General features: G+C 35.9%; 1 protein-coding gene across 4 annotated transcripts in view; it reads right to left on the bottom strand.

The window, feature by feature from the left end:
- Window positions 1-13120, bottom strand: part of PAN3 (poly(A) specific ribonuclease subunit PAN3) — a 72128-nt gene that overhangs the window by 49330 nt on the left and 9678 nt on the right. For all 4 annotated transcript variants that reach the window (XR_015796110.1, XM_088140695.1, XM_088140693.1 and 1 more), the window contains exon 2: window positions 7794-7915. Coding sequence is in view for 3 of the 4 variants with exons in the window: in XM_088140695.1 (XP_087996821.1) it covers window positions 7794-7915 (122 nt within the window). In the remaining variant the exon portion in view is untranslated. The remainder of the gene's footprint in view (window positions 1-7793; window positions 7916-13120) is intronic.

Genomic DNA, 13120 nt, shown 5'->3' with positions numbered 1-13120 from the left:
TGGTTCAAACATACCCAAATCCTGTAACTGTTTCTCACAGGATTTGGCTGCAGGCTGTTCGCCTTCTTAATATTTGTCACTGTCCCTTCTGAACAGCTGTATCCAGAAATGGACACTATATTCCTAGTGGGATCTAACCAAGGCAGAGTACAGTAGAATAATTACTTCCTGTGAACTGGACTCTAGGCTTCTGTTGCACCCCAAGATAGCCTTTGCTTTGTCAGCAGCTACATCATAATTCCCACATTTAACTTGTAGCTGACAACAGCACCCAGATCCTTTAGCATTTACAAGCCAGGCCTCCCTCACCTTATATGTGCACCTTTCATTTTTCCAATCCAGATGCAGATCGTCACATGCTTCCCTGTCAAATTCTATCCAGTCATTTAAGCCATAGTTGAAGCTTGTTTAGATGTTTCTGAATTTTCTCCCTCTCCTGTTAGCCACCCTCCCATATTTGCATGATTTAAATTAGAGACTCCACAGGGCTTGGGTCAGCCCTTCAAGGTAGATAAGACTAGGAAACTAAAACCATGTAGGCTAATACTACTTTTATTATAAAGTTATGGTAACAGAATCTTGCAAGTCTGAATGTGCTTCACCCCACTCCTTCCACCCTTTATCTTCATGAGAAATCAACCCAATTATAGGAGATTCTATGCAACTTACAATAAATCCAGTACAACAAAATAAACATAACAAAAATACAGTAAATAAATGAAGTGTTCATACCAGACTAACAATCATAATCCTCCTTTGAATTTCCAGGAGAATCATCATAATTCACCTTACAGCTTTCCATCCTGGAAGGCTCTGCATTTTAGTTTAACAACTTTCCTGAATATCATCAGAGAAAAAGTCCTTGGGGGCAAACTGTTCCAAAGAGGAAAGCCATAACAGAGAATGCCCTTGCCTGACTTACCATCCAGCAGATGGGGAGTTGCAACTTCTCTGCTAGAACCTACTAGTGGGTAGATTTTAGCTGGAGTAGATGGTCTGGAAGATATGCAAGCCCTAAACATTGAAATGTGCCCAGGAGCAAATTGACAATCAATGTAGCTCTCACAACAGAGGTCTTGACCTATATCTCACCCCTGATCATTTTGCATCAATTGAGCTCCTGAATCATGTTCAGGAGCTGCTCCAGAGAGTGAATTAAACTATTTTTACTATGATAAAGGCATCAGAGTGACTTGATAGCACTTCCTATTTCCAAAGAGTTCTTTAACAATATACTAATAGGTGATCTCATTATAAAAAGAAAGCTGGAGCATAGATTCTCAAACTGTGGGCCACAACCCTTTAGGAAGTTGTGAACAATTTTTTTTGAGGGGGGCATTACAAATTTCTGGATTGCAAAAGAGTTTAAAGCTAGGAGCATAAAGCATAATATATGCAGAGCTCTAAGGAGGAGCTTGCTGCTTGCATGGAGCAGGGCTAAAAGGGAAGAGATGATGCACCCAGGTATGGGTACCTTCACAGAGCTAGGAAGAACATGCAGTACCAAGCCGACCACTTTGGGTAGCTGCTGGTAAAAAAAAAACATGTTCCCTCAGCCACTTTCACCTTCATTATTACTACTATTCATGGGAGAGCTACACAAATTAGTTAGGGGATCATGGCTCCCCTGGAATAGATGAAGAATATAGTAGCTAGCTAAAACTTCTAACACACAAATCAAAGTATATATTTATTCAGAGACTTTAGCTAGCTAAAAATTATATAAATGTACTTGAAGTTCAGTAACAACGTTACAAAAATCTAAAGGTTTTTTACTGGAAAAAAATTGTGGCAATTATACATATTGGAACACGATCATTTTTAGGACATTGTTACAAATATAATTTAGATGTAAAGTATATTCATAATGATAAAGTTCCTTTCAAGTCAAGCTTCACTTATGATGACTTCATAGACGTGTCCACACAATTTTCTTGGAAACAGCATAGAAGTACTTTGTCACTGACCTCTTTCAGAGGTTTTTGTTTTTGTTTTAACTTCTCAATCTAGCCAATAGTCATCGTACTTCCCGGAAGCTTCCCATCTAAGTACTAACCAGGTCTGGCCGTGTTTAGCTTCCAAGGCCCACAGAGCGCTTGACTCAGACAATTCTATCAATAGGTAGCTTTGTGTCATCTAATTTAAGACAGTCCAAATTGCTGTCTAACACTTTATGTTAGCAAATTCTGTAGTTTAAATCAACTATAATTCAATTTTATTGAAGCAAAATCTATGGGTAGTGGGAATCCATGTCCACTTTCGTCAAACTGTATACAGATACATGCATTTGTATCATATCTCCCTTATTTAACTTCTTCTCCTAAGCGGAAGGTTCCAAATATTACAACTTTTCATCACAGGGAAGTAACAAATAAGGTTAATGTCTTTATTACCAGTTAAAAATTTCAGCATATGGACAAATTAAAGCTACCAAGTCAAACTGCATTTGCAAATTACATTTTGCTGCTCTCAAATATTATGTCTAGCAAAGTAGGATCCATATTTTATTTTAAAGTAAACACAATTATTACTTTAGCATTCAGTATTATGCAGAGATTTGGACCGATTTTATAAATGAAAAATCTACTTTCAACATAAATACAGGACCTAAGAAAGAAATACAGCTCACTATATCTGGTTTCACAGAAATGAGATGAAAGCTCAAAGCCAAGTATTTCAAATATCTGGAGTTGTTAGAATTTATCACAATCTATATTTAGTATATAAATTTAAAAAGTAGAGTATTTCTTAACAAAGGATAAGGACTTTGCATAGTAAAAAGTATAGAATTAAAAAATAAATATATTTCTAAGTCTACTTCAATTTCAGTATTGCTTGAAGTGATCTTGTAGCTTAATGCTCTTTCAGATGTCTCCTCTTAGAGAAAATTAAATAGCTTAAATACATGCATTATTAAAATGGCATTTTTCAACTTCCATTTATCAGCACTCAATTGACTGCATATTTCTGCATATTACATTAAGCCTAATTAAGATATATAAAGAAGCATGCACACCACAGTGTCAATTCTTGCACTGAAAGCTAGAGTAGGGACAGTAGAAGAGACATTCCAGGGTATTTATCACATAGAAATCTGAACATTTTTATATGAAAGAATTGTTATTCATTAAGAGAAAAAGACACCCAGTCACCAGAAGCAATATGAATAATAAATATATGGGTTCAATAAATATATGAGCAATAGAATTTTGCTGTGGCTCCTTACAGGTCATAATGGAATATTTAAATTTCACACTAAAGTTAACAAAACACTGGGAATGGTTACTATGCATGTCTTTCAGATAAAATATAAAAACCATGATGACATTAAAGCATCTTGCTTCCTTTTAACTCACTTTCTAAAATAGGTTGCCATGCTGCCATAATTATGATAATCTGTCCAACATATTTTCCCACTTTCTCAGATTCACAGCTTTTCTGCATGCCAGTGTGTATTTTGGATTGCATGCTGTATAACATTTCAGCTTTCTAAGAAAAAGCCATTTTTAATCTCCTTTTACTCATATATGCTTAAAAACATAGAGAAAATCAATAGAAGAATCTGTAGGAGCAATCTGAACAAGAATTCTGTTAATTTAGGGAGATGTCTTCTCCCTTATGATAGAAAAAAATATTCAACATGAGCAATATATTTAAATTAATTTGTACAATTGTCTAGAAACTAGCATTCAATTTTTCCTGGGGCACTAAAATGTACATTCCACTCCTCAATTTCATAAAATTTTCAGTTTATATTGGGCTCTATGCTTTATCAACCAGCGCTTTTAAGGTCAAAAAGTAGATCCAATTAGTCATCCCATTTCTCTTTACATTTCTATTGCTGATTGTTGATAACTGAGCTCTCCTAGTTCTAGTAAGAAAGGCTCAAATTCTAATAATTTCTCCTCATGCAATTTTTAAGCAAAGCAGATCTGTCAGGAAAGCCACAGCAAGAAAGAAAACAGAATCATTCAACCAGCATAATTGTGTCTCAGGTATTAAACCAACTGTGGATCTACCAACCAGTAGATGATTATAGTGTATCTGGGAAGGAAATTTAGAACTAGCACATTTTAAAGACTTTATACAGCCTATTAGAAAGCTACAGTTTATTGGTAAAGTAGTGTCTGCTGATCTAGGTAGACCTGACTAGGAAATCAACTCTACATGAAGGCTAAACTACTTTTATTGAGATAGGTTACAATAACAGAGGGGGATGCGGTGGCGCAGCAGCTTAATGACGCTGAAAGTTGCTGGCCAGAAATGGTCGACACTTCAGCGGTTCGAACCCAGCTCCGTGCAGCAGAGTGAGCTCCTGCTTCCTCCCCAGCTCCTGTCAACCCAGCAGCTCGAAAACTTACGTGAGTAGATAAATGGGTACTCTCACTCCGGTGGGAGGAAAAATGCTGGTGGTGCCTTCCAAAGGAGACGGGAGCAGTTGCCAGTAATGCGGAAGCCGCGCACACCCGAAAAAGGCGCAAAGCAATGGAAACCCCACCTCCTACACTCACCAGCTGGGTTCTGCTCTAGGAAGGAAGCAATGGCAAACCACTTCCAAAACACCTTGCCTTGAAAACTGCAGGGACTCGCCCAGGCAGTCACAGCAGAATTGGTAACGATTGAGTGCGGACAAAAAAAACCAATAACAGAATCTTGCAAGTTTGGCTGTACCTCCTCCTCCTCCTCCTTAATGAATTAGGGAGGCGTATGCCTGAGCCACTTCTAAGTGTTATCTCATCATTCTGGGTTTAAAAAACATTTTAGCTCCTTTTACATATGTAATGGTAACTGTGTATGTCAGGAAAGGTCATTTTCCTTACTCTCTACAAGTATTGACCTATTCAGTAACATAAGCCAAAGAACTCTGGATAAACCAAAAATCACAAGGAGCATATTTGTGTCATCTGCTATCAGCCCATTTTCTCTCTTATAATAATAAACGGAAATGGGACTTTGAGGGAGAGTAAGGAAAGAAAGAGTACTGCTTTACTTAAATGAAAGATCCAGATCAATTCTATCTAATCTAAGGAGGTAACAGGACATAAGTTTTGCCTCAATTTCTTTCTCTGAATTATTTTATATCTCCCTCAGTTTAATTCTATGAATCACTCTTTCCTTTCAGAGAATTTAATGGAACTTTCTTGGGTTTTTAAAAAAGTTCCTAATAACAAACAGTGAACATACACAACAACACCAGGCAACCTATAATCCATACAATCACATCTGCTTGAGGAAAAGATAGAGTAAGGAAAAATAATAGCAAGGCTGAACATATAGTAATCTAAATTATATTAAACTGACAAGAGATTAAGAATTAACAGGAAAAAGGGTGAAACAATTCTTAGCCCAGATGACTCATACTTGTTAAACATCTCATCCTTGTCAATGTAGTAAGAATATTATACAAAGCGGAAAAGTGAAGAGTGACAGATCCCAGGATGCAATATACTGTATATTGTGCCTTTTCCTCTTACAACTAAATAACTGTTTGTTATTTAAAACCATTGGTCTGGATAGGGGACTTCTGGGGGAGGCATAGTGAACTGAAGATAACGTTCTGCAAAAATGGAGCTGATGACCACAGCAAAGACCAAGAAACCAGTGAGTAGACCGGTTCCTTGGAACCTCTCCGGATAAGGAGAGGACGGGAGATCACCCACATTGCTCCGCTTTAAGAGCCATCTTAAAGGACATTGAATTCGCAAACCTCACTTTTGGAAACTGCCTATTAACCATCTTAAAGCTACTAGAGACCCCTGGAATGATAAGTTTGAAAAGTCTTCATCAGGTGAGTTTATCTTCAACTCTGAACAAAAGAAAAATTAATTACAGGCTTAAGAAAGAATTTGAAATAAACAGCAAAAAGCTAAATAAGATTATAAATGGATTAAGAGTCTGTTTATATTTGGGATATTTACTTTTACTGTAAGATTTCTGAATTAACTATTAAAAAAACACTTCTCATGGGAAACAGACCTATTTTGGCTATCCTGGTTATTGCAAGACATACAAAAGATAAGTGATGATTTTAGAAACTGGACACTAGAGGGAACTAAAGATTTTAAGCAGAAGAAAAAAAACACAAGCCAGTTGATGTCAGTTAATACTGGGACTTGCAAAATGACACAAAACGTTACAACATTGGAAATATTAAAGGAGATCTTTGAAGAATGGAGCCAGAAATTAGTAATTACAATATCAGCACTGACAGTAATGACATCTGCTTCTATGAACAGACTATGTCTAAAATATGTTAATGAAGGAATGACAGATGTGAAACAAATTTTATCTGACAGAGAAAGTACAGAATGTGGAACTACAAATGACAGGCCAAGAAAATGATTTGAAAAAGGACGCTTTACTGGATATGCAGAAGAAACTGACTGAAATTTTAAAAATTAAAAGGGAAATGGTAAACTAAGGGAATGACCTAGAAAATGTTTTCTTATTGGATTTACAAAAGAAGCTTGGTAAAGCCTTGAAGAAGCCTGTGAGAAGGGATAAAGAAGAAGAGAAATTAAGTCCTATGTCAAAATTTGATTGAATTAAAGATTAAGACTGTTAGAAGTAAAAGCCAGGAATATAAAGTTGGTTATTAGTTCAAGGTTAAAATAAGACTTTTTTTTTTTTTTTTTTGCAATATTCTGGCAATCCTTTGTGGACTTTTTGTTGACACCAGGATTGAAAAGCTGATGCTTTATGGATTTGCTTATAGATAAGGGATGGGATATGGAATGAAGATATATCTGTTTAACCTTATAGGGAGTAAAGAGTTATTAAATTTGTTTATACTTGTGATGAAGGTTGGAAGTCACTTCTTTTTATATTTCTTTTCTTTTTATTATATTCTTTCTTTTCTTTTTCTTTTCTTTTTTTCCTGCACTTTTTATTCTTTCTTTCATTCTCTTCCCTTTCTCTAAGTTTAGTTTGTATTAGTTTTTACTATTGTAATTAACATTCTTAATAAAAATTATATTTTTAAAAAAACTGGTCTGGATAATGTCTTACCATGGGGGCATATAGCACACAATACAATCTGGTCAACAGAATAATAAAAACAGAGAAGAACCAAAAATAGAAAATGCAAAAGTAGAAGCAAATATTTTAAAATGTCTTGGCTTGGCATTGAGAAGTGTCTAAGATTGCCTTCCAGGCTCAATTTATCACTACAGGCACACTTTCCTTGGCAAGTATATATGATTTACTATGATTACTTTGCTTTTCTGGACTGTTGTATGTTTTATATTTTTTTAATATATTTTAGTTCCTAGCTGTAAGCCACCCAGAGTTGTATAGGAGTCAGGCATCCTATTAAATAAATAACTTTTATATAATAGTACTCATAAAAGTACATTTCCAAAAATCACAATGGACAGGCAGGTTGGTAAACAGAAAGATTCTCTTCCAGAAATTAGAGTACCACCTACTTAAGCGAATGAAAATTTTAACAGCCAAATTTTGCATTAGCTGAAGATGTTATATAATTTCCAAAAAAAAGCACACTGCCAAGAGGTTTACTAGATTACAATGGCTATGTTATCCTCACGATCATTACAGGGATACTAACTAAATCCAAACAAGCGACATCTTCGTCACATTCCCTACACTGTCCTAAAAGTGGCAGCAAAATATGTTTTTCTTCAAAAGAGTTCTATTTGTATTATTGAAGTGGGATTTCCCATCTATCTTAGAACTCATTTATTGCTACCATAGTAATAATTTTAGAAAACCCTACGAAATAATTTCAGTCAGCAACAGACCTACAGTAGACAATCTATCAAATGACTCATTACCTGCATCATAGGATACTTCGTTTCTGCAGGACTTCCAAACCCATTGACTCCAACAAAGCTGGTGCTGAAATAGGAGTCTGTAAGACTGGCTTCAGCCAGGGCACTCCCATCTATACCTGGAACTAGAGGTAAAAGGAGAAAAAAAGTGTTTTAAAGGCTATCAATTTTGCTGATTTTTTCCTCCAATAGCATACAAATTTACAACATACAAATTTACATTTCAAGATCTATCTACCTAAATACAGAATCCTGCAACCAAGTGAGAAATTATCTGTAAAAATACCTTCTACCAGCAAATTATAACTGTTCATAACAGTAACAGAATCACATACCAAGCTTCTGATTTATAGATAGCAGACAGACCAAAAAACTGAAAATGGAATAAAATTGGTAAGATCAGTAAACACAGCATGAACAACAAGGTTTAAATAGAAATGTAGTTAGCTGAACATCAGCATCTCTCTCACATTTCCTCACTAACATTAGTCAGTAGCTCTCTAACACGGAAGAGGAAAGAAAAGGTATGTGTATGTTCAGCATTCAAATTATAAGTCAGACAAAGAGGGTGGTAGAAACAAAAGTATAAAATTAGCAGTCAAGAGAAGCAAGGGATAAGAAATGACTCAATGTTATATCAGATTAAACAGACTCTTAAATGCTTTCAAGATCACCAATTGCAATGCACATTTCATTATGTATTGAAGACAAGCATTTCTTCCTATTATTATTGTCATTATTGTTTAAGTGACAGTAAGTAAAAACAAAATGTGGCTGAGGGCATGAAGATAGCAAGTATTCCCTGAAAACTCATGCTATCAAAACCCCTGAGATTCTATTAAAAAAAAGCACAGCAGTGCTTCTCTAAAGAAAGAATGGTGACTGATGAAAGAAATGAAACCTACTGCATATTGTAGCAGATGCAGTAGCCTGTAGGCTAGATGGTGACTCTCAGTATTGCATGGGTGTAACAGCTACTGCTCTCTACCAATGACAGCAAGAGGGTGGGATTCAGACTAGGAGTGGCAGATAAGAAATTTCTTTTTCACCAGTGTGTTATCAGCTGTAGATCCCAGCAGTAATGAGGACTGTAAGAGCAGATTTCCTGATTAGATCTGTGATTCAAACTTCTGATTAAAAAAAAAAGCCCTAAAACTGAAAACAGTAGCGTAGAATTGGCGTTGAAAGTACAGGCAGAAGAGTCAGGGATGTTTCATTTCTGCTTTGCTCGGTTGGGTAATTTTACCTTTGTTTAAAGTAAAGAAAAAAACAAAGTCTCCTTCAAAGCAAGCTCAACTCCTGGCAATTACATAAACATAACCATATTGTCTTCTTGGCACAATTGAAAAATGGTTAGATAACTGTTTTCTAAGTTTTCTTTTTTAACTTTACAGTCTAGTCTACCACCCTGTGATTTCCTGCTCGTTTCTCATTCAGGTTTTAAGCAGATCTGACCCTACACAGCTGTTTCAAAATCAGCCAAGGTCAACTAGATGCTGCCATCTACAGTGACTAATAAAGGAAAAGTTATGTTCAAATAGACATGGGATCTTCAAGTTCAGATAATAATGGGGTGGGGACAATGAAAAGATAATGTAAATCCAAAATCTAGTTTCAGTTTCATATGTAGTGTGAAGAATAGTTATCATTAGCTAGAGGAAAGTATTGCAGACTATACAAGAAGGCCCATTAATGGTATATTTGTTTATTTTCCAAACTATGTAGATTTCATAAAACAGTTTTGAATGTTTAGTTCTGTAGAAAAGTTAACATACATATTTTTCACATTTGTTCCAATTAAAGGGCAAAATTATTCTACCTGATGAAACTCTACTGGACATTTGTGATTATTTTCCTAAAAATGGAATTAAACACTTTCAGCAAACTACAATCTGCTAAGGAGATCAAAAGGGAAAATTCAGTGAACCCTGTTATTTGCTATTAGTGCTTAAAATCTATATTTTTCATTTTTCAATAGATTACAACTATAGTTTTTTAGCTTAATATAGCATAAATTATGTGGGGCTTATACCTTCCTATTTTTATACAGAAAAATTACTGTATATTTGTATCAAGAAAATGGTTCAAATGACTCAGTACATCAATTTAGAATGCTGTATCTTCTGGCTTCTGTCATTCATAACATGATTATGAAAAGAAAGATCCTGAATATTCTCTGTATCACCAATAATTATTGTCTACTTTAGATGAACCACTGACAATTATTGCTTTTCAGCTGTGTGAAATCAAAATAATTTTAACTAAATAAGATGTGAATAGCAAATAAATTTTCTCAGAAACAGAACACAAATTAAATAACAACTTCTAACACAGATTGCACTCTTTTTTTAATCATTAGATCCTGGGTCTTATTGCTTCTCATTTAAAATTTTATCTATCACAGAAAATTTTGTTTAAATTACCACAAAATGTCTTATACCATGTGCAGCCACATTCAGGATTACAATAACCTACCAAGTAATGAGAGCTTCCAATATAACATTTTAACCCTTTAGTACATTTACATTTCTAGCATTTAAGGGCTAAAGTTACATTGATTCAAAGCCACTCCCAGTTTCAAGCAGGTTTTTAAAAAATTAAAGGAAAAGAACACATTTTCTTAAAGTGTTAAAAGCAATAATATGCAACTTAGATATATCCATATAAACTATGGTTAAACACCTTAGACTACAATCTTTGACACACTTGACAGAAAAGTCCCAGGAACTGAGATTGCACTCCAAAAAGTGCTAGATGGGGGTCAGTATAAAAACTAATTTTGGTTTAATTTATGTTTAATAGAATTAAACATAGCTAATATGAGTACTCTGCGGTCATACTTTTAATATTCTCTCTGCTTGTTGAAGATTTGAATTCAGCAGGAACCTTTGTTAGAGAGTATGCTCCTGAATGTAAGAAGGCTTCTGGAAGAATACTGAATAATTAAGTAGCAGAGCATCCTATTTGGGAAAAAAAGGAAATATTCATAGTTTGAGTATAAGCTTAACCCAGGTATCGATGAATGTAGAAGACATTCATTCTATTTAAATAAAAGTAGATTTATATTACTTCTGTTTAAACTATTGTATATCTTGAAGAGAGAAGCAGAAGAGAGAAATGAAGACAGACAGGAAGCTTCTTTTGCCTTTTAAACACAGAGATTCATTTAACTAACAGTAGGCCACATGAGAAATAGAGGGATAGATGCAGTTCAGGGTGCTGGTTATCAGCTTTAAAGCTCTGTGTGGCACAGTGCCAGGTTACTTGTTGGACCGTCTATTTCTGAGGATCTCTGCTATCCCACCAGATGCAACAGGGCGGATACACTTCAGTCCCTTGTATTAAACAATGTCACATTATGGACTCAAGGAGTCATGCCTTCTTCTGTCAAGGCACCTGCCCTATGGAACAGCCTCCCCGCAAAGACCCTCCTGGCCTTTCAGAAGGCTGTAAAGACCTGGCTTTTCTCCCAGGTGCTGGCTGGGATTTCAGATGAGGCCAATACAGGTGTGGCTTGTGTAGTTAGGTCTGTTGTGCCTTGGCCATTGTATTTTTTTTCCCATCAGTTCAATCATGTTCAATTCTCAGAGACTGCCTGGACAAGTCCCTGCAGTTTTCTTGGCAAGGTTTTTCAGAAGTGGTTTGCCACTGCCTCCTTTCTAGGGCTGAGAGAAAGTGACTGTCTCAAGGTCACCCAGCTGGCTTTGTGCCTAGGTGGGGTCTAGAACTCAAGGTCTCCCAGTATCTAGTCTGATGCCTTAATCAGTACACCAAACTGGCTCTCTATGCCTCGGCCACTGTATTACGATTACTTTAATTCTGGTTTCTGCTTGATTTATAGAGGTTTTATTATATTGTTTTTTATGTTAACCACTCAGAATTCATATGTAAGATGGGCAGCCATATTAATTTTCTAAAATAAATAAATAAGACTCTTCCCCTTACCTATGTCTTGCCATTTAACCTAGGGATTAAAGCAGCTCATAGGTGAAAAGAGATGATGTAATCTCCAACACCCCTTATCATCTTTAGCATCCACTCATGAGAGCCATCTTCTTGCAAATACTTGGAACCAATCTCAAGGCAGTGGCCTGGTCAGCACATCAGCCACATTTTGTTCTATAGGACAGTACTGCACACTAATAAATCCTCCATAGACATAGAGCCATTGGATATGAATGTCATTTACTATTGAATGAATCTTTCCTTCCTGTATAACTGAATACCATACAATTTTTGTTGTCTTCAGTCATTTCTATGGAGTCAGAAACTCCAAAGTTGTTCAGAAATGTGTAAATCCCCAAGGTTTTGCAACTGGCTTCACTAGCTGAAAGGTAATTGGCCCTGGTGGAGAACAACACTACAGCAACTTGTTTTCTGCCAGTTCATTTCTTCACCACTACAGAGGAACAGGTACTATTTACAGACTTGCAGTTAGCTCTAACTTCAGTCCAATCTGCATTCATATATCCAGTTAATTCAGGGCTGCTGCTTGCTGGCAGTTTTAACTTAAGTCAGTGGTGCCCTTGAGGTATTTGCCCAGCCATTTTATGTTGGCACACTGAATTTTCTGCATAGAATTCACACTGTAGAAGTGTCTGGTCTAGTTATTGACCCATACAGCATCTTGCTAACAACTGTTCTTTCTTTTCTTTAGAAAATTAGCCTCTACAAGTGTGTAAGTAAATTTACTTCAGTCTTAGGCATTCTAAAATGCCCTATAATCATACATTTCTGGTTAAAGAGATAACACCTTTCCTCATCTTTTTCAATTTCACTTCAAGATAATAAGAGATGTTGCCAATCCCTTCACCACAATTCCCTGTTCAGGTGCTCCACAATCTCCTTACAATCTTGTCTGCCTTCATAACAAATTATTAAATCATCAACATACGTCAAGATAAAGTCCATTTATTTTTAAATCTTGATCCGAAGCAAGGGTCAGCTTTGCATTACTTAATTCCCTTTTAAGCAACATTTGATTTAGTTTCTCTCTGGAAGCCTTGGCAGCCTGCTTTATCCATAAAGGTTTTCTGTAGTTTGTACACAAGCCTCTACTTGTCAGTTTGAATGAACCCGAGGCCTATTCTATGTAAATGTCTTCCTCTAACTCTCCAAATACGAAAGCAGTCTTTACATCCAGATGGTCAATTTGCTTCTAGTGCTATGTTTAAGAGAGCCCTAATTAAAATATTTTCAAAATCTCATCCTCTCCATATTTCTGAGAGCATCCCTTGGCTACTACTCTGACTTTGAAGCACTGAACTTCCTCATATGCATTGCATTTCGCCTTAAAAATCCATTTGCAGTCACTTGGCTTTCTTGTGGTA

Source organism: Python bivittatus, unplaced genomic scaffold (assembly GCF_059951505.1).
Source record: "Python bivittatus isolate LINGU-HERP-01145 unplaced genomic scaffold, Pbiv_v1 ctg000340_np1212, whole genome shotgun sequence".
Classification (NCBI taxonomy): Eukaryota; Metazoa; Chordata; class Lepidosauria; order Squamata; family Pythonidae; genus Python; species Python bivittatus.
The sequence above is the reverse complement of the archived record's forward strand: the minus strand, read 5'-3'. Positions and strand labels throughout refer to the sequence as shown.